General features: G+C 40.1%; 1 protein-coding gene across 3 annotated transcripts in view; it reads left to right on the top strand.

Moving 5' to 3' along the window:
- The window catches only part of stag1b (STAG1 cohesin complex component b), a 44,084-nt gene that overhangs the window by 22,209 nt on the left and 3,764 nt on the right, over window positions 1-18,111 (top strand). For 2 of the 3 annotated variants that reach the window (XM_062985288.1, XM_062985289.1), the window contains exons 2-31: window positions 819-992; window positions 1,087-1,207; window positions 2,417-2,557; window positions 2,666-2,762; window positions 4,104-4,180; window positions 4,272-4,476; window positions 5,268-5,419; window positions 5,509-5,582; window positions 5,671-5,794; window positions 6,776-6,874; window positions 6,989-7,068; window positions 7,402-7,509; window positions 7,662-7,776; window positions 8,010-8,127; window positions 8,233-8,336; window positions 8,421-8,513; window positions 9,269-9,358; window positions 9,658-9,861; window positions 12,774-12,844; window positions 12,944-13,031; window positions 13,128-13,208; window positions 13,292-13,384; window positions 13,911-14,085; window positions 14,636-14,775; window positions 14,855-14,956; window positions 15,409-15,557; window positions 15,730-15,858; window positions 16,009-16,214; window positions 17,646-17,826; window positions 17,915-18,028. In XM_062985288.1, the coding sequence (XP_062841358.1) occupies window positions 964-992; window positions 1,087-1,207; window positions 2,417-2,557; window positions 2,666-2,762; window positions 4,104-4,180; window positions 4,272-4,476; window positions 5,268-5,419; window positions 5,509-5,582; window positions 5,671-5,794; window positions 6,776-6,874; window positions 6,989-7,068; window positions 7,402-7,509; window positions 7,662-7,776; window positions 8,010-8,127; window positions 8,233-8,336; window positions 8,421-8,513; window positions 9,269-9,358; window positions 9,658-9,861; window positions 12,774-12,844; window positions 12,944-13,031; window positions 13,128-13,208; window positions 13,292-13,384; window positions 13,911-14,085; window positions 14,636-14,775; window positions 14,855-14,956; window positions 15,409-15,557; window positions 15,730-15,858; window positions 16,009-16,214; window positions 17,646-17,826; window positions 17,915-18,028 (3,560 nt within the window). In that variant the 5' untranslated portion in view covers window positions 819-963. The remainder of the gene's footprint in view (window positions 1-818; window positions 993-1,086; window positions 1,208-2,416; window positions 2,558-2,665; window positions 2,763-4,103; window positions 4,181-4,271; window positions 4,477-5,267; window positions 5,420-5,508; window positions 5,583-5,670; window positions 5,795-6,775; window positions 6,875-6,988; window positions 7,069-7,401; window positions 7,510-7,661; window positions 7,777-8,009; window positions 8,128-8,232; window positions 8,337-8,420; window positions 8,514-9,268; window positions 9,359-9,657; window positions 9,862-12,773; window positions 12,845-12,943; window positions 13,032-13,127; window positions 13,209-13,291; window positions 13,385-13,910; window positions 14,086-14,635; window positions 14,776-14,854; window positions 14,957-15,408; window positions 15,558-15,729; window positions 15,859-16,008; window positions 16,215-17,645; window positions 17,827-17,914; window positions 18,029-18,111) is intronic. The other variant, XM_062985290.1, reaches the window with a different exon arrangement.

The raw sequence follows: 18,111 nt of genomic DNA, 5'->3' as shown, positions 1-18,111 counted from the left end.
CTACTCCAGTACCCCCTCCTGTCCTAGACCACTCTCATTCACCACCTAGGCCCCTAAAAATGCATTCAGCGTCACGCCATGATCTCTGGGATGCTTTACATGTAACTTGGAGCAACTTAAACTTGATTTTGTCACCATGCTGATGTATGTAACTTGTTATCTTGGCTAATATGCAACCTGAACATGCAAAGCTTGAAACCTAGACATGTCTCCATTGTCCAAGAAAATATTAACAGGCCATGATGTTTGTTTATTTATGGGTTTATGTTCGGGTATTGCTGAAATATCTTAAACATTCTTGGCGTCTATTAAATGTAAGTTTTATATATTACTGATAGTTGCTACTTTTCTAATCAGGTAACCGTTATTGTATGTATTGTATTATTGTATATTTCTAGTTTTTGACTTGAAGCAACTTCACATATACCTAATGGCCATACATATTATTTTAAACAGTTGCTACTAGGATTCTTGTTTTATATGTGAGGAAAACCTCATAGACTTGACTTGTACATGACTTATGACCCTGTTAATGTTTAGCCTGTGGGAGTTTCTTCATACTGGGAACTACTGCTACTGTTGTGTGTGTGTGTGTGTGTGTGTGTGTGTGTGTGTGTGTGTGTGTGTGTGTGTGTGTGTGTGTGTGTGTCTATAGTAATAGATTTCATGCGTGTGCCTCCCTTGGTTGCAGTTCACCGACTTGCCAGCTGGTGCTCCCAAAGTCACCAGTCACCCAAGTCCAGCGTTTACATCCACCTACATAAATCAGGTTGAAATCTCATACTGAAGAACCATGTCTCTGTGATTTTGTTCCTCAGGTGCTCTGAGTGGATGGAGGTCTTCACTGATTCTTCTGCTTGAATCATTATCGTGGAAAGCAGACAAAGCAGGACGCCACCTATATCCCCTTTACTCCTGCGCTGGATAAAGCATCTACAATAAACTCCTCAGCGAAGAGACAGCATGATTAATTCTGACTTCCCTGCCCTGCAGTAAGTGTTCAGAATGCACAAAATGCAGTTTGTATATGTGACAGAAGTATTTATTGTTGTCGTATAGGTGTTAAGCATGTGCGTGTTTGAGCAGGGACTCGTCTAATGAGTCTGGGCAGGGAGAAACGGTGAGTCTGAGTCTCAGCGTCAGTGAGCTGGAAGAGCATGCAGAGGGCAAAGGCAAGAAGAAGAGAGGAAGGCCAGGAAGAGGAGCTGTAAGACTACAATTTAATCTTTTTCAAACACCTTTCAAATGTACACACATTATACCAGTGGTCCCCAACCACCGGGTCCATGGGTGGTTTATTACCGGGCCGCACAGAAAGAATAAATAGTTAGAGATCACTACATCAGCAATGAAAACACTGCTTCCATTTCCAGCACACGGGTGTCTATCGTCTCATATCACCCCCAGGTGGAAACAGCGTCTCGTTTGTGAGCAGTATAGTTATTCTATTTTAATTCCTCTCGCCCCAGCCGGTCTGTGAAATTATATCTTATATGAAACCGGTCCATGGTGCAAAAAAGGTTGGGGATCGCTGCTTTATACAGTCTCTCCCAGTTCTATATCAAACTGTGTATTTAAAAAAAACCCGGGTACACATAGCATTCCCCACACAGTACAGCTATTCGTACCCCAAAAAGAAAAAGAGCAAACAAACTCAACTGCGCATGTCTACCAACAATATATAAACACTATACATGGACATGCTAAAGGTCAACGGATAGCAGTAAATTGATCATGAAGTGGCGTTATCTGGGGACGGCTTGGAAATGCCCATATCTGTATAAGTTGTGTGGTATTATCTTGTGAGTAAGGCTGACCACTGGTGCTCATGGCAAGGCGATACAAATTAATGGCGTTTGAGTGAGGCAATATTGTGGGTACGAGACGGGTGGGACATTTGACATTCCTTAATCCAGTGTCACATGTACTGGGAATATGTCATAAAGGGACCAGAGATCCTGCACCTACAAATACCACTGACCTGTGGGTGGCTATCCAGATGGCACGGGTCAACACCCCTCCAGATATTTCCGTCCACTTGTGGAACCAATGCCTGCTGCACTTAGCCAGGCTAAAGGGGTACCTAACATGATACTAGTTCCTGTACCAAGACTTTTGGCATGTCAGTATATATTGCTATTTTACACCTGGGTGTAGATAATGTATAATGTAAATAATACAATCTGAAAATAATATAAAAAATAGTGAAATTATTTGTAATCTTGTAATATTTACACCTGGGTGCAAATAGCATCTGCCTTAAAAAAAACACCCAGTGGCTAATATTACATACACAATCCTACACTATCAGTAAGATTTGCTTCAACCCACTCAACAGGATTTTTTAAACTGTAATGAATATAAATGTAAATAAACTACACAGAACACGAGACCCGTTTCTTCTCTGCTCATTCAGCAAGCCTCCAACAAGAAAGCTCGCAAGTCGCCGGTAGAAAAGGGAGGCAGGCGACCCAACGGCGTGGCCCAGCAGAACGGAGACGGTGCCGACCCGTCCACGCTGTTCGAGGTGGTCAAACTCGGCAAGAGCGCCATGCAGGTAACCAGTGCCGAATGTCGAACCCGAACACGATACTGAATGTGTTCCTGCTGAGATTACTTACAATATCGTGTGTAAACGGGCTGTTTTTGTGTGTTTGATTTACAGTCAGTTGTTGACGACTGGATTGAATCATACAAACAGGACAGAGATTTGGCTCTGCTGGATCTCATCAACTTTTTCATTCAGTGCTCTGGATGCAAGGGTACGGTTCACAACATTACAGTAAAGCACATCCTAACAGAATGACCCAAATATACAAAGGAAAGACAACAACTACACACGCCTAACACAAAAGAACACAAAAGAACAGTTTTAATCTATATTACAACTATTCAATGAAAATATAATATTGACCTATAATATACAGACAAGACACAATAAGCAGACTCAAACATAATACCCATCATGTCGTAAAATGACACAAATACACTGACCTGGCATAACATTGTGACCACTGACGGATGAAGTGAATAACACTCCATCTCTTCATCACGGCACCTGTTAGTGGGGGGGGGGATGTATTAGGCAGCAAGTGAACATTTGATCCTCAAAGTTGATGTTAGAAGCAGGAAAAATGATCAAGCATGAGGATCTGAGCGAGTTCGACAAGAGCCAGATTGTGACGGCTAGACGACTGGGTCAGAGCATCTCCAAAACTGCAGCTCTGCAGTGGTCAGTATTTAATAATAATAATAATAATACATTTTATTTATATAGCGCTTTTCAAGATACTCAAAGACGCTTTACATAAGACAAATAATCAAAACAAATACATACACCATACAAATCATAGTACAAAATCAAAATAGTACATCAACATCAAGAATAATTCAGATAAAAACAAAGAGAGCAGCATAAGACAGTTCATTAAAAATTAGCTAAATTATGAGAGAGAACAACAAATATAGAACAATTTCTTAAAATTAGACAGAAACAGGACAGATTCACATGCAATCAGGAAACTGGCCAAGGTGGCCAAGGCTCACCGATGCCCGTGTGGTCCGATCCAACAGACGAGCTACTGTAGCTCAGACTGCTGAAGAAGTTGATGCTGGTTCTGAAAGAAAGGTGTCGGAATACACAGTGCATCTCAAGGGGCGGGGGGACCAACACAATATTAGGAAGGTGGTCATAATGTTATGCCTGATGATATGTTAAACATGGCGTTAAAATCAAAACAAACTTTATATGGCGTGTCAGCCAGGCTGATATGTACTCTTGTTTGACACTTGTTGCCCGACTGTACTTACAATGTACATATAAAACTCCGCCGTGTGTAGTTTTTATACTTGTGTAATTTTAGGCAAATCTATTTTTTCCTTTTATGTTTCAGTTATTCAATATTTCAGCATGAATATTTAAATACTGAATAAATAGGACTTACAAATATAACACTAAAGCATGTTGGTGTTTGTTAAATTTCCTGTTCATCATACCTTTTATAAGCTGTTATCTTTTGGCTTTTTATACCCTTTAAGTGCAACAGCGACAAGTTAACAAGTCCTAAAATAAAGCCTGATCACATTATTCACACTATTTACAGGTACCGTAAGAATCGAGATGTTCAGAAACATGCAGAACGCAGAAATTATCAGGAAGATGACCGAAGAGTTTGATGAGGTACGTTATTCACAGCATTTTCGACTGGACGTTCCACATAAAGCTCGAAAGTCAACATAACACGTGCCTCGATGTTGCAATGTTGTTTTAGGACAGCGGCGACTACCCGCTGACGATAGCCGGCCCACAGTGGAAGAAGTTCCGCTACAACTTCTGCGAGTTCATCGGCGTGTTAATCCGGCAGTGTCAGTACAGCATCATTTATGACGATTACATGATGGACACGGTCATCTCCCTCCTCACCGGCCTCTCCGACTCGCAGGTCCGAGCCTTCAGACACACCAGCACCCTGGCAGGTAATCAGTCAGACGTCTATTTCATTTCATGACATCTCATTAATTTTAATGCCATGTGAGGTTAAGATGGTATTTTTTTGCAACCCCTTCCCTTAAATAGTTGATATTTTAAATAGTTAAACATTTTAATTATGGCACATGGCTAAGATATATATATATTAGGGCTGTCGAAGTTAACGCGATAATAACGCATTAACGCGATCTCAATTTAACGTGATTTAAAAAAATAGTGCCGTTAACGCCAATTCTAGTTCATGTTGAGACTTGACTGGTAGAACAAACGTTTTAATGTCGGACTTGCCACCGTTTTTCATTTGCGGTTTGTTAAAATAATATAACTGAGCGTCGTTGGGATGCACTTGCATAATAAAGAAATAAATACACGCTATATTCACAAGTTGTCGGGAGCAAAACACTTTATTAACTTAATCTGTTATGGCACTGAATACCGGAGTCAAGCACGCTAGTCCATGAACTATGGAAGCCCCAAAAGGGTCAAAACACTCTCACTTCGTGTAGAAACGTCCACTTTTCACATTTCACTTAAAAAAACCTTGTTTTCTATAACATTTACACAGATTTTATTTAATGCGATTAATCGCGATTAACTATATGAAATTCTGAGATTAATCGCGATTAAAATTTTTAATCGTTTGACAGCCCTAATATATATACATATTTTTTATATGTAATATTTATGTGTGTCACCTGGGGGCCTGAGATGAGATTAGGAAACACTCACAGTCGAGCACTACCGCTTGCGAACACACTGGTCCGTTTTTGCCCCGCAGCTATGAAACTGATGACGGCGCTGGTGAACGTCGCGCTGAACCTGAGCATCAACCAGGACAACACGCAGAGACAGTACGAAGCCGAACGCAACAAGGTGGCCGGAAAAAGAGCCACCGACAAGCTGGAGCTGCTTCTAGAGAAACGGAAGGAGGTAAAACGAATCTCGCTCACGTTCGATGTCCGTTCTGTGTTTGTCTTACACAGACGTTTGAATTAAGTCTTTGGGTTACTACCTTGCAGCTTCACGAGAACCAGGATGAAATTGAGAACATGATGAACTCCATCTTTAAGGGAATTTTCGTGCACCGCTACAGGTTTGTGTTGGATTTATAGGAGTTAATAGCTGACGTTTGGTTCCCTGCTCGTTTTTGAAAGTACAGTTTATTTCTTTCTCGTTTTTAGAGATGCTATAGCTGAGATCAGAGCGATCTGCATCGAGGAGATCGGAGTGTGGATGAAGCTTTACAGCGACGCTTTTCTTAATGACAGTTATCTAAAGTATGTGGGCTGGACATTACATGACCGGGTGAGTGTGCATCTTGTCTTACATTCAACATATTGACTATGTGGGCAATAGAACACATATGTATGTATGTATGTATATGTTTGGTATCTGCTGGTCCTTAAAAAGCCCAAATTTGTGTCGCAAAGGTAAAACATGCTAGCCCACCACTGCTGAATTTTCGAGCTCTCGGGTTCGAATCTCAGCTTTGCTATCAGCCGTCCGGCATCCCAACAGACATGATTGGCTCTGTCTAAGGGTGAGCAAGCCATAACGACGGAGAGAGGCGTGATACTCTCAGTATACGATACTAATTCCTGTGTAGACCCCCTTGTGCTGGTGAACCGCCTTCTTCACCGCTTATCCAATTAGGGGTGGGGGGGGGGGGGGTGCTGGGGCCTATCCCGGCTTTACAATGGGCACAAGGCACACAGTAAAACCCTGGACGGCACACCAGTCCATCACAGGGCAGGCACACACCCATACACACACCCATTCACCTATAGGGCAATTCAGTGTCTCCTGCATGTTTTTGGACTGTGGGAGGAAACCCACGCACACACGGTGAGAACATGCAAACTTTACACAGAAAGGACCCGGACCGCCCCCGCCTGGGGATCGAACCCGGGACCTTCTTGCTGTGAGGCGACAGTGCGAGCCGCCGTGCCGCCCAGGCACCCACACAGACATGATTGTAGCAGCGATGAGGAATCTCTTCCGTCCGCCCACTCTCATTCATAGCCAATCACGACCTTTCCTGGCTGGTCAATGGTCATAACAGTGGAGAGGAGCTCATGACTCTGTACATAATACTGATCCCTGTGTGAACCTGCCTTGTGCTGGTAAAAAGAAGCGGTTGGGGTTGTGTGTCAGGTCCAGCCCTCCGCTGTCAGGGTACCACTAGACTTTTTAAACTGCATTTTCCCTTTCTAAGTTACATGTTGGTAAATTTAGTTTGGTGTCAGTTGCTTTTAGCGATTTAACAGCTTTTGTGTGTTCACACAGCAAGGAGAAGTCCGACTAAAGTGTCTCAAAGCGCTTCAGACTCTCTATACCAACAGAGGGCTTTTTCCCAAGCTGGAGCTCTTCACTAACCGCTTTAAGGTCTGATTCATTCCTGTTTAAGCATTTTTAACACTTAAATGTAAACAACATTCTTTATTAGCTGAATTATTTTGGCCTGATGAGCATTTTTGTTTTTTCTTTTATTGTCTTTAGGACCGTATTGTATCTATGACTCTAGATAAAGAGTACGACGTAGCAGTGGAGGCTATTCGACTGGTCACTCTGATATTACAGTAAGCATTTTACACTGCATATCTCTCTGTAGCTGCAAATGTGCTGTCAAGTGCTTCAAATAAGGTTTTGTTCGGTATTTATAATAGAAAACACTAAGGTATTGTAAACACAATGCGATGTTAATCAATTCGGGTACCTCATCAGTGGCTGCATATTAAACGCAACCTTATTTTGATGTGTAAATAAAGACTAGGCTATAAGGATGCCACGTTTCTGGGTTATCCTCTTAAATCCAGTTGCAGAATCCTTAACAGCATGTTTGATTTATTTGCACTGACATGCAGCTGTGCGTGTAAACAAAGCTAAGACTTGTGTCATTGTGTGTGCTGCAGTGGCAGCGAGGACGCGCTCTCCAACGAAGACTGCGAGAACGTCTACCACCTGGTCTATTCAGCGCATCGGCCCGTGGCAGTAGCTGCAGGAGAGTTTCTCCACAGGAAGTAAATAAATACTTCTATTCTGCTACGTTATGTTGTTGTAATTTCCTCTTTTAGCACTGTTACCACAAGCTTTGGTGTGATATTAGGTGATATATGTACTTCTCAATGCAATTCTTTCAGTATTAGTACAAGTAGGTATTGTTTTCCTGCAGGTTGTTTAGTAGGCATGACCCACAGGCAGAGGAGGCTCTGGCTAAGAGGCGAGGCAGAAACAGCGCTAATGGGAACCTCATCAGAATGCTGGTGCTCTTTTTTCTTGAAAGTGAGGTGAGGGGTGTGATATGTAAATCATTACTACTGTACATTAACTCACACTTATCAATCACTGACCACTGGTAAAGTCCTCTCAGCTTTAGCCAACCATATAACTATTAAGAATAGATATTAATTTACATGTGGCATTATTACATCATTTCTGGACTCTGTGCTGTCCTTAATCATTAGTTTGGGCAGCCGTGTGAGTGTGTATAATCAGATATATGTGTGTGTGTGTGTTCCAGCTGCACGAACATGCCGCATATCTTGTGGACAGCCTGTGGGACAGCTCCCAGGAGCTACTGAAGGACTGGGACTGCATGATCGAGCTGCTTTTGGAGGAGCCTGTACAGGGAGAAGAAGGTACAACCGTTTTCACTGATCCTCCCACAGGAATGCTTCATATATAATCAGTTATAATAAACGTACTGTAATATGTTACATTTACATGCTACTGTTGTGTATTAGTTCTGGGAGACAGGCATGAAAGTGCTTTGATCGAGCTCATGGTGTGCACCATCAGACAAGCGGCCGAGGCTCACCCACCTGTCGGCCGAGGAACTGGAAAAAGGGTACGGGATTAGATCGTGGCACTTTGTTTTGGGCTTTTGAGTGTATAGATCTGCTTCTGGTCTTAATGTGATTTCTACTCTCAGGTTCTCACTGCAAAAGAGAAGAAAACCCAGATTGATGATAAGAATAAACTGACTGAGCACTTCATTATAGCACTTCCGATGCTGCTGTCAAAGGTTAGAATAACACACAAGCACAAGTATTTGGTTGCTGCTTCTTTTTTTTTTTTTATGTATTGTTTGTGTGTGTATGTGTGCATATGTGTGTGTATGTGTGCATATGTGTGTGTATGTGTGCATATGTGTGTGTATATGTATATATGTGTATAATATATATATATATATATATATATATAAATATAAATATATATATATATATATATATATATATATATATATATATGTGTGTGTGTGTGTGTGTATGTAATTGTATATAGATTTATATAAAGTGTATGTATAATATATATATATATTATACATACACTTTATATAAATCTATATACAATTACACACACACACACACATATATATTTATATACAATTAAATATACAATTAAACACACACAGTAGTCCCCACTTATCATTATGGGATGTTTCTATAGGATTTTTTTTATTACCCTGTAGATATATAAGGATTTCTGCAGGGAATTTGTATTTTGTATTACCCACAGATTCAGGCATCTGCACACCTGTATTAAAGTTTAATTTATACATTGAACACAATAATAAACAGAAAACAATAAATTATATTTGGCTGTTACTCTGATTTTAATGGGATGATTTTAACCAACCAAGTACAAGAAGTTATTTTAGTTGCCCAATTAGTCAAATTTAGATATCTCAAACTAGCCTGCATTAAATTCGCAATGACTGGGATATCCAGAATCTACTGGAATGTAATGTACTTGTCCTTTGGGTCTCACTCTTTCCAGTATCAAGCAGACTCTGAGAAGGTGGCCAACCTCTTACACATTCCACAATTCTTTGACCTGGAGGTCTACAGCTCTGGGCGAATGGAGAAGGTACGTAAACGACTTCGATGTTACTCAGCAGTATACACATATACACAGAAGGTGGCTTGCTTTCTGATCAGCTGCACTACAATATTAATAGTATAGAAACGAGCATTAAGTACATATTATTTATCGCTGTAATGCACTGAGCCATTTGACAATGATCTGTAACCTCTCCAGTAAACAGGACGTCTTCCAGACGTGACCTCTCTGAATTAACAGCTATTTTTAACAGCACAATGATGAGCAGATTTTGTACACTACACACTGCAGTGTAATAAGCAGTCTGTTCTATGTTTGGTGCTCAGCATCTGGACGCGCTGCTGAAGCAGATCCGGCTGGTGGTGGAAAAGCACACAGAAATCGATGTACTGGAGGCGTGCAGTAAGACGTACAGCATTCTGTGCAGCGAGGAGTACACCATCATGAACCGCGTGGACATCGCCCGCAGCCAACTCATCGACGAGCTCTCTGATCGCTTTAACCACTCTGTAGAGGATCTTCTACAGGAGGTGAGCTAGCACATGTATTCATTGGTCCTAGACACCACTGACTTTATACTAGATACTCTATGTATTTAGCATAGATAGATAGATACGTACGTACGTACGATAGATAGATCGATAGATACGATAGATAGACAGACAGATAGATAGATATACAGACAGACAGATAGACTGACAGATAGATAGATAGATTAGATAGATAGATAGATAGATAGATAGATAGATAGATAGATAGATAGATAGATACGATACGATAGATAGATAGATAGATACGATAGATACGATAGATAGATAGATACGATAGATAGATAGATAGATAGATACGATACGATAGATAGATAGATAGATAGATAGATAGATAGATAGATAGATAGATAGATAGATAGATAGATACGATAGATACGATATATAGGTAGATACGATAGATAGATAGATAGATAGATACGATAGATAGATAGATAGATAGATAGATAGATAGATAGATAGATACGATAGATACGATAGATTAGATAGATAGATAGATAGATACGATAGATAGATATAGATAGATACGATAGATACGATAGATAGATCGATACGATAGATAGATCGATACGATAGATCGATACGATAGATACGATATATAGGTAGATACGATAGATAGATAGATAGATAGATAGATAGATAGATAGATAGATAGATAGATAGATAGATAGATACGATACGATAGATACGATATATAGGTAGATACGATAGATAGATAGATAGATAGATAGATAGATAGATAGATAGATAGATAGATAGATAGATAGATATGATATATAGGTAGATACGATAGATAGATAGATAGATAGATAGATAGATAGATAGATAGATAGATAGATAGATACGATATATAGGTAGATACGATAGATACGATAGATAGATCGATACGATAGATACGATATATAGGTAGATACGATATATAGGTAGATACGATAGATTGATAGATAGATAGATAGATAGATAGATAGATAGATAGATAGATAGATAGATAGATAGATAGATAGATAGATAGATACGATATATAGGTAGATACGATAGATAGATAGATACGATATATAGGTAGATACGATAGATAGATAGATAGATAGATAGATAGATAGATAGATAGATAGATAGATAGATAGATAGATACGATATATAGGTAGATACGATAGATAGATCGATAGATACGATAGATACGATAGATAGGTAGATACGATAGATACGATAGATAGGTAGATTAGATAGATAGATAGATAGATAGATAGATAGATAGATAGATAGATAGATAGATAGATAGATACGATAGGTAGATACGATAGATAGGTAGATACGATAGATAGATAGATAGATAGATAGATAGATAGATAGATAGATAGATAGATAGATACGATAGATACGATAGATAGATACGATAGATACGATATATAGGTAGATACGATAGATAGATAGATAGATAGATAGATAGATAGATAGATAGATAGATAGATAGATAGATAGATAGATACGATAGGTAGATACGATAGATAGATAGGTAGATACGATAGATAGGTAGATACGATAGATAGATAGATAGATAGATAGATAGATAGATAGATAGATAGATAGATAGATAGATAGATAGATAGATAGATAGATACGAAAGATACGATAGATACGATAGATAGATACGATAGATACGATATATAGGTAGATACGATAGATAGATAGATAGATAGATAGATAGATAGATAGATAGATAGATAGATAGATAGATACGATAGATAGATAGATACGATAGATAGATAGATAGATAGATAGATAGATACGAAAGATACGATAGATACGATAGATACGATAGATAGATACGATAGATACGATATATAGGTAGATACGATAGATAGATAGATAGATAGATAGATAGATAGATAGATAGATAGATAGATAGATAGATACGATAGGTAGATACGATAGATAGATAGGTAGATACGATAGGTAGATACGATAGATAGATAGATAGATAGATAGATAGATAGATAGATAGATAGATAGATACGATAGATAGATAGATAGATAGATAGATAGATAGATAGATAGATAGATAGATAGATAGATAGATACGAAAGATACGATAGATACGATAGATACGATAGATACGATAGATAGATACGATAGATACGATATATAGGTAGATACGATAGATAGATAGATAGATAGATAGATAGATAGATAGATAGATAGATACGATAGGTAGATACGATAGATAGATAGGTAGATACGATAGATAGGTAGATACGATAGATAGATAGATAGATAGATAGATAGATAGATAGATAGATAGATAGATAGATAGATAGATACGAAAGATACGATAGATACGATAGATACGATAGATAGATACGATAGATACGATATATAGATAGATAGATAGATAGATAGATAGATAGATAGATAGATAGATAGATACGATAGATAGATAGATAGATAGATAGATAGATAGATAGATAGATAGATAGATAGATAGATAGATAGATACGATAGGTAGATACGATAGATAGATAGGTAGATACGATAGATAGGTAGATACGATAGATAGATAGATAGATAGATAGATAGATAGATAGATAGATAGATAGATAGATAGATAGATAGATACGAAAGATACGATAGATACGATAGATAGATACGATAGATACGATATATAGGTAGATACGATAGATAGATAGATAGATAGATAGATAGATAGATAGATAGATAGATACGATAGATATATAGATAGATAGATAGATAGATAGATAGATAGATAGATAGATAGATAGATACAGTAGATGGATGGATGGATGGGTAGATAGATGGGTAGATAGAATGCATAATAATGCTGTAAATAGGATTTTACCTTGTTATGATGTTATATTTTATAACATTTCTTTAATTAGGGTGAGGAGGCTGACGATGACGACATCTACAGTGTCCTTTCTTCCCTCAAGAAACTCACTGCTTTTCACAAGTAAGACAAGTTGAACTATTTTAATGCTTTTCTCTCAATTTTCCATTTTGTGTTCAGGATTAGTTGACACATCCTGACCTTTCTTGATTCCCTCATCAGTGCTCATGATCTCACGAAATGGGACTTTTTTAAGAACTGCTATCGATTGCTGAAAATGGGAATAGAACAAGGCTCCATGCCAGAGCAGGTAAGACACTCGGAGAGGAGTAACAATGACTTTTAAAATGACATATTCGGGACGTGTGAAGCATTAAATGGTCCATGTTCTCACTCTTGGGTTCAGATTGCTGTTCAGGCCCTGCAGTGTTCTCATTACTCCATCCTGTGGCAGCTGGTGCGCATTACTGAAGGCTCTCCATCCAAGGTACACAGTTAAGACTGTTTACAAAAAATGTGTTTAATAGTTATACTCTGGATGTGACATTATTTATTATCTCTTATGTACAGGATGACCTTCTTGCTTTAAGAAGAGTGGTGAAGTCTTTTCTAGCGGTGTGCCAGCAGTGTCTCTCGAATGTGAACACTCCAGTCAAAGAGCAGGTGAGATAAACCAGGGAGAACATGCTCACCCCATACTGCTGCTGAAGTTAATCTCCCTGTGTGTATTGTTCACAAAAATTCAAATAAAACATCTTTAATCTCCTAAAAGTATTCAATCCTGAGAAACCACCAAGGCCTTGTGGTGGATAGGCATTCTGTCTGGGGTGTGTTGCTGCATTGTGCCCAGTGATTCCAGGGAAACCAGACTCACCGTGACCCTGACCAGCATTACACGGTGGTAAAACATGAAATGGAATGAGGGTGCTTGGGTGGCACAGTGTTCTTACATCCTAGCTCACCAGGTGGAGTCACATGGAGCATAATGTGACTCTTCGTTCGCAGTATGGCTCTGTGTGGGAACCCGCCACTGGCAGGTGATGAAAGCAGCCACAGACTGCATGCATGCCCATCTGTGGTTCCCTTTAGCCAAAATGGAGGTGGTGCAAGTGGTGCAATTTATTCCATTTATAAAGGGACTGCTATTTTGCAAGTGTATAATCAATAGCCTCTTATCTTCTGGCCACAGGCGTTCATGCTGCTGTGTGACCTGTTGATGATCTTCAGCCACCAGCTGACCTCAGGGAGCAGAGAAGCACTCCAGCCGCTGGTCTTCAACCCAGATAACACGCTGCAGAGCGAGCTGCTGAGCTTCGTCCTGGACCACGTCTTCATCGACCAGGACGACGAAAACCAGAGCATGGGTGCGTGTTCTCTTCCCATTTAAAAGCTTAATAATGAGACCGTTCCTGTGGAGCTTTTTTAGTTGCAGTGTCTGTGTGAAAAGCATGCTTATGATACAGAGAGTCTCAAATCTAGCGTTTTATTTGTTTGGATGCGATACATACTGTACACACAGCACTGTTGGCTCACAGCTAGAAGGTCCTGGGTTCGATCCCCAGGTGGAGCAGTCCCGGTCCTTTCTGTGTGGAGTTTGCTTGTTCTCCCCATGTCTGCGTTTCCTCCGGGGGCTCCGGTTTCCTCCCACAGTACAAAGACGTGCAAGTGAGGTGAATTGGAGATGCAAAATTGTCCATGACTGTGTTTGACATTAAGGACTTGAACAGATGAATCTTGTGTAATGAGTAACTACATGTCCTGTCATTAATGGACCCAAAGTGTGTAAAACATGACCTTAAAATCCAAATAAATAACGATACGTACACATTTACACACGGTACTCGTCATGAACACGGGGAGAATTCAAGATGTTGGTCCGAGGTTCTATAACATCAAGCCGTCTCTGCTGTTTAGAGGGTGACGAGGAGGATGAAGCAAACAAGATCGAGGCTTTGCACAAGAGAAGAAACCTGCTCGCTGCCTTCAGCAAGCTGATCATTTACGACATTGTCGACATGCCTGCGGCCGCTGACATTTTCAAACACTATATGAAGGTAATGAAACGTCCCTGGTTCGTTCTGGCTCCGTCGCCAAACCGTTCTGAGATTAACGATGAGCCTTGTGTCTTCTCAGTACTACAACGACTATGGAGATATCATCAAGGAAACCCTGAGCAAGACCAGACAGACAGATAAGATCCAGTGTGCCAAAACTCTTATACTCAGCTTGCAGCAGGTATGTGCGTTTATTTAGTGGTTTAAAATTAACATTAAAATAAATGGATCTTTTTTGACCCAGTTCTCACCACTAAGAGACTCAATTTGTCCACTCGTGATCGAGACTCTGGTCCATCGTGTGGCTTATGACACATCAGTCCAGCCCGCACGTCTGTGCATCTATAAAAGTCTATTATTACTACATCAATGCAGTTATGTGGGCGGCAAGACTGTCTGATTTGAGAACTGTAGCCCATTGTGGCCCAGAATCCACACAGTATGATGAATAATAGCGACCAAACACAGCGTATTTGTGTTTATCTTATTAGTATTCTGCTCCCTTATTTCGGTAATAAACATCAACAGTGTTTGTTATTTATGACCTGTGGTACATATAGAACTGTATATCTGTCTGTGTTTTGATCTTGTCCTAATGATGGATCTTTCTTGCATCTTTTACTTTCCCCGCAGCTCTTTAACGATCTCGTGCAGGATCAGGGCCCTAATTTGGACCGAACCTCCTCCCATGTAAGTGGCATTAAAGAGCTGGCTCGCCGTTTCGCCCTGACGTTTGGACTCGATCAGATCAAAACCAGGGAGGCAGTGGCGACCCTGCACAAGTAAGCTGCGTTTTTAATTGTTGTGTGCTCCAAATCATTTATAAGAAAATAATAATGATAATAATTTGCTGTACAAGCCTATATATATATAGATTAGATGTTTATTTGAAGCTTTTATGAAGCGTGCATGTTGTGCATGTGCATGTGATGATAAAATGTAAATCTTTTTCAGAGATGGGATCGACTTTGCGTTTAAGTTTCCAAACCCGAAAGGAGGAGAGTATCCTCCACCCAATCTGGCTTTTCTGGAGGTACTGTGCGAGTTCTCTTCCAAACTCCTGCGCCAGGATAAAAAGACTGTGTAAGTATAGAGAGCAGAGCGTTTTAGAATGATAGTCAGCACATCTCCTTTCTTTTCTCACAATTCAGTCATATCCAGTCTGAATATACCTGCTGCACAAATCGCTATCTATTTTTTAATGGTTATTCTTACTGTCCCCGTGCCTTCCAGCCACTCGTACCTGGAGAAATTCATGACGGAGTACATGATGGAGCGGAGGGAGGACGTGTGGCTGCCGCTGATCGCGTACAGAAACTCTCTCCTCACGGGAGGGGACGAGGACCGCATGTCCGTCACGACGGGCAGCACAACCAGCAGAGCCAGCTCGGTCCGCAGCAAGAGGGGGCGACCACCGCTGCACAAGAAACGCGCAGACGGTACGCAGACGTTTCAGTTCCCACGCTTTTAATATCATTGTGTTTGTGCACCTACCTGTGTGTGTTTTAATAGACGTGTAGTGTAAAATCAAACACACAAAGTAGCCATCGTATAGAAGATTCACACGGGTGGGGCAGCGATGCAGTCACGAGTTTAAATCTCAGCAGTAGGGCTGTCGCGCTAACCGCAATTTTGAAATATCGCGGTATAGACCAGCCAACCGCAGGGCATGCCAAGCAACCGCAACACCGCGATATTCACAATCGGGCGTAATAAATGTTAAATAAATTCATAATGAAAATGAGCTAGGAGCGACATTTAACCGCAACCTGTTCTCATGCGTTGCTGCTGAGTTTAAAACTTTGTGTTTTAAAATGTAAACAATCGCAACAGGAATTATAGGCAAGTTTATTAATGATTAAATTGAGTTCACACACTCAATAAAATACTTGTAATTTAGACTATATTCAAACAGCCTCGGCGTACTAAAACACTTAATGACGGTTAATATGGCATTGCAGCCTGCAAATATTCTCTTGCTGGCTTGCTGGAATGATTTAAATGTATTTTTTCGTTGAATAAAAATGTATTGAAACGAATAATAACTTAAAATGTAGTATATATTGTTATGTTAATTATACCTACTAAATAGATAGTTATTAGTGGCGCAATAACCAGGTTAGATTTGCTTTGATCTGTAAAGTCGCATGCAGGATCAGTACACGTGTGTATTAGTGTAACATCGGTAACGTCGGGAACATCGCTACCCCACTCAGATCCTCTCTAAACCACATCAGGTGAACATGTTGGTTCTTCTAGCGCGCATGATAACGCAGGTTTAAACTCTTACAGAATTTATTCTGTACAGAATTTATTCTTTATTCTATTTTTTTTTTACCATATTTTGATTAGATGTGCGTTTAAAATATTTAGCCTAAACTCTTTTTTTTTTTTCGTTTCACAGTGTATATCTATCCTAGGCTAGAAGCTAAATTTAAACCTTTTTTAATAGAGAAAAGACGCGCGTCCCTGCTCTGTTCTGTGTTTAACATTAAACACGCATTTCATTGGTCTTAAAGCCGTCTCATCTTTGTCATTATAAAGCAATAATATATCGAATCATAGCCTAACAATAAAGCTTGTTTATATAGCTCTAAAATCCAGATTAAGTAATTAAAAAAAAAAAAATTAATAAATAAATAAATGCCGATATCATCACTGCATACCGCGATATTGAGACAGGTTGAATATCGCAAGGAAAAATTCTTTCACCGCGACAGCCCTACTCAGCAGTGCTACCAACCTGGCTGGGCTATAAACCCCCCCCCCCCCCCCCAGAACTGGTCTAGGCCCGTCAGTCGAAGAAAGTGAAAATGATGTATTGTGACGTATCATATACTGAACTTTTTCCGACCACTTTTTATGTAAAGCAGCGGACGAGAGCGTGGACGGCTCGTGGGTGATGCGTAACGACACCATCCAGACACCCGGTGGCCTGCAGACACCACAGCTCACCTCCACAGTGCTTAGGGAGAACCCGCGACAAGCAGCAGAACACGTCCCAGACCAAGACTCGTCCGAACCGGGCTCCGAACCCGACTACATGCACAAGTAACGCGCCAGCTTATATGTTTACACCCGAAGATATAACGTTCACCTCAGTATCTGCACTCGTTAATGCTTTTATTCTGCCGTTCAGTCAGCAGATGCAGATGTCGTGGCTGGACCAGCAGAAAATGGACGACGTGAACAGGAAAGAACGAGGCGGGATGAACTACATGAAGGCACGGAGTGGAGGAGTAAGGCAACAAGTGTAAGTAGGGGGATCCAGTACTGGAAGCACTACATACGGTTGAGCAGTGATGGTGTTAGCACATAATCAGTCTAAAGCTTAAT

Source organism: Trichomycterus rosablanca, chromosome 23 (assembly GCF_030014385.1).
Source record: "Trichomycterus rosablanca isolate fTriRos1 chromosome 23, fTriRos1.hap1, whole genome shotgun sequence".
Lineage (NCBI taxonomy): Eukaryota > Metazoa > Chordata > Actinopteri > Siluriformes > Trichomycteridae > Trichomycterus > Trichomycterus rosablanca.
The sequence above is the reverse complement of the archived record's forward strand: the minus strand, read 5'-3'. Positions and strand labels throughout refer to the sequence as shown.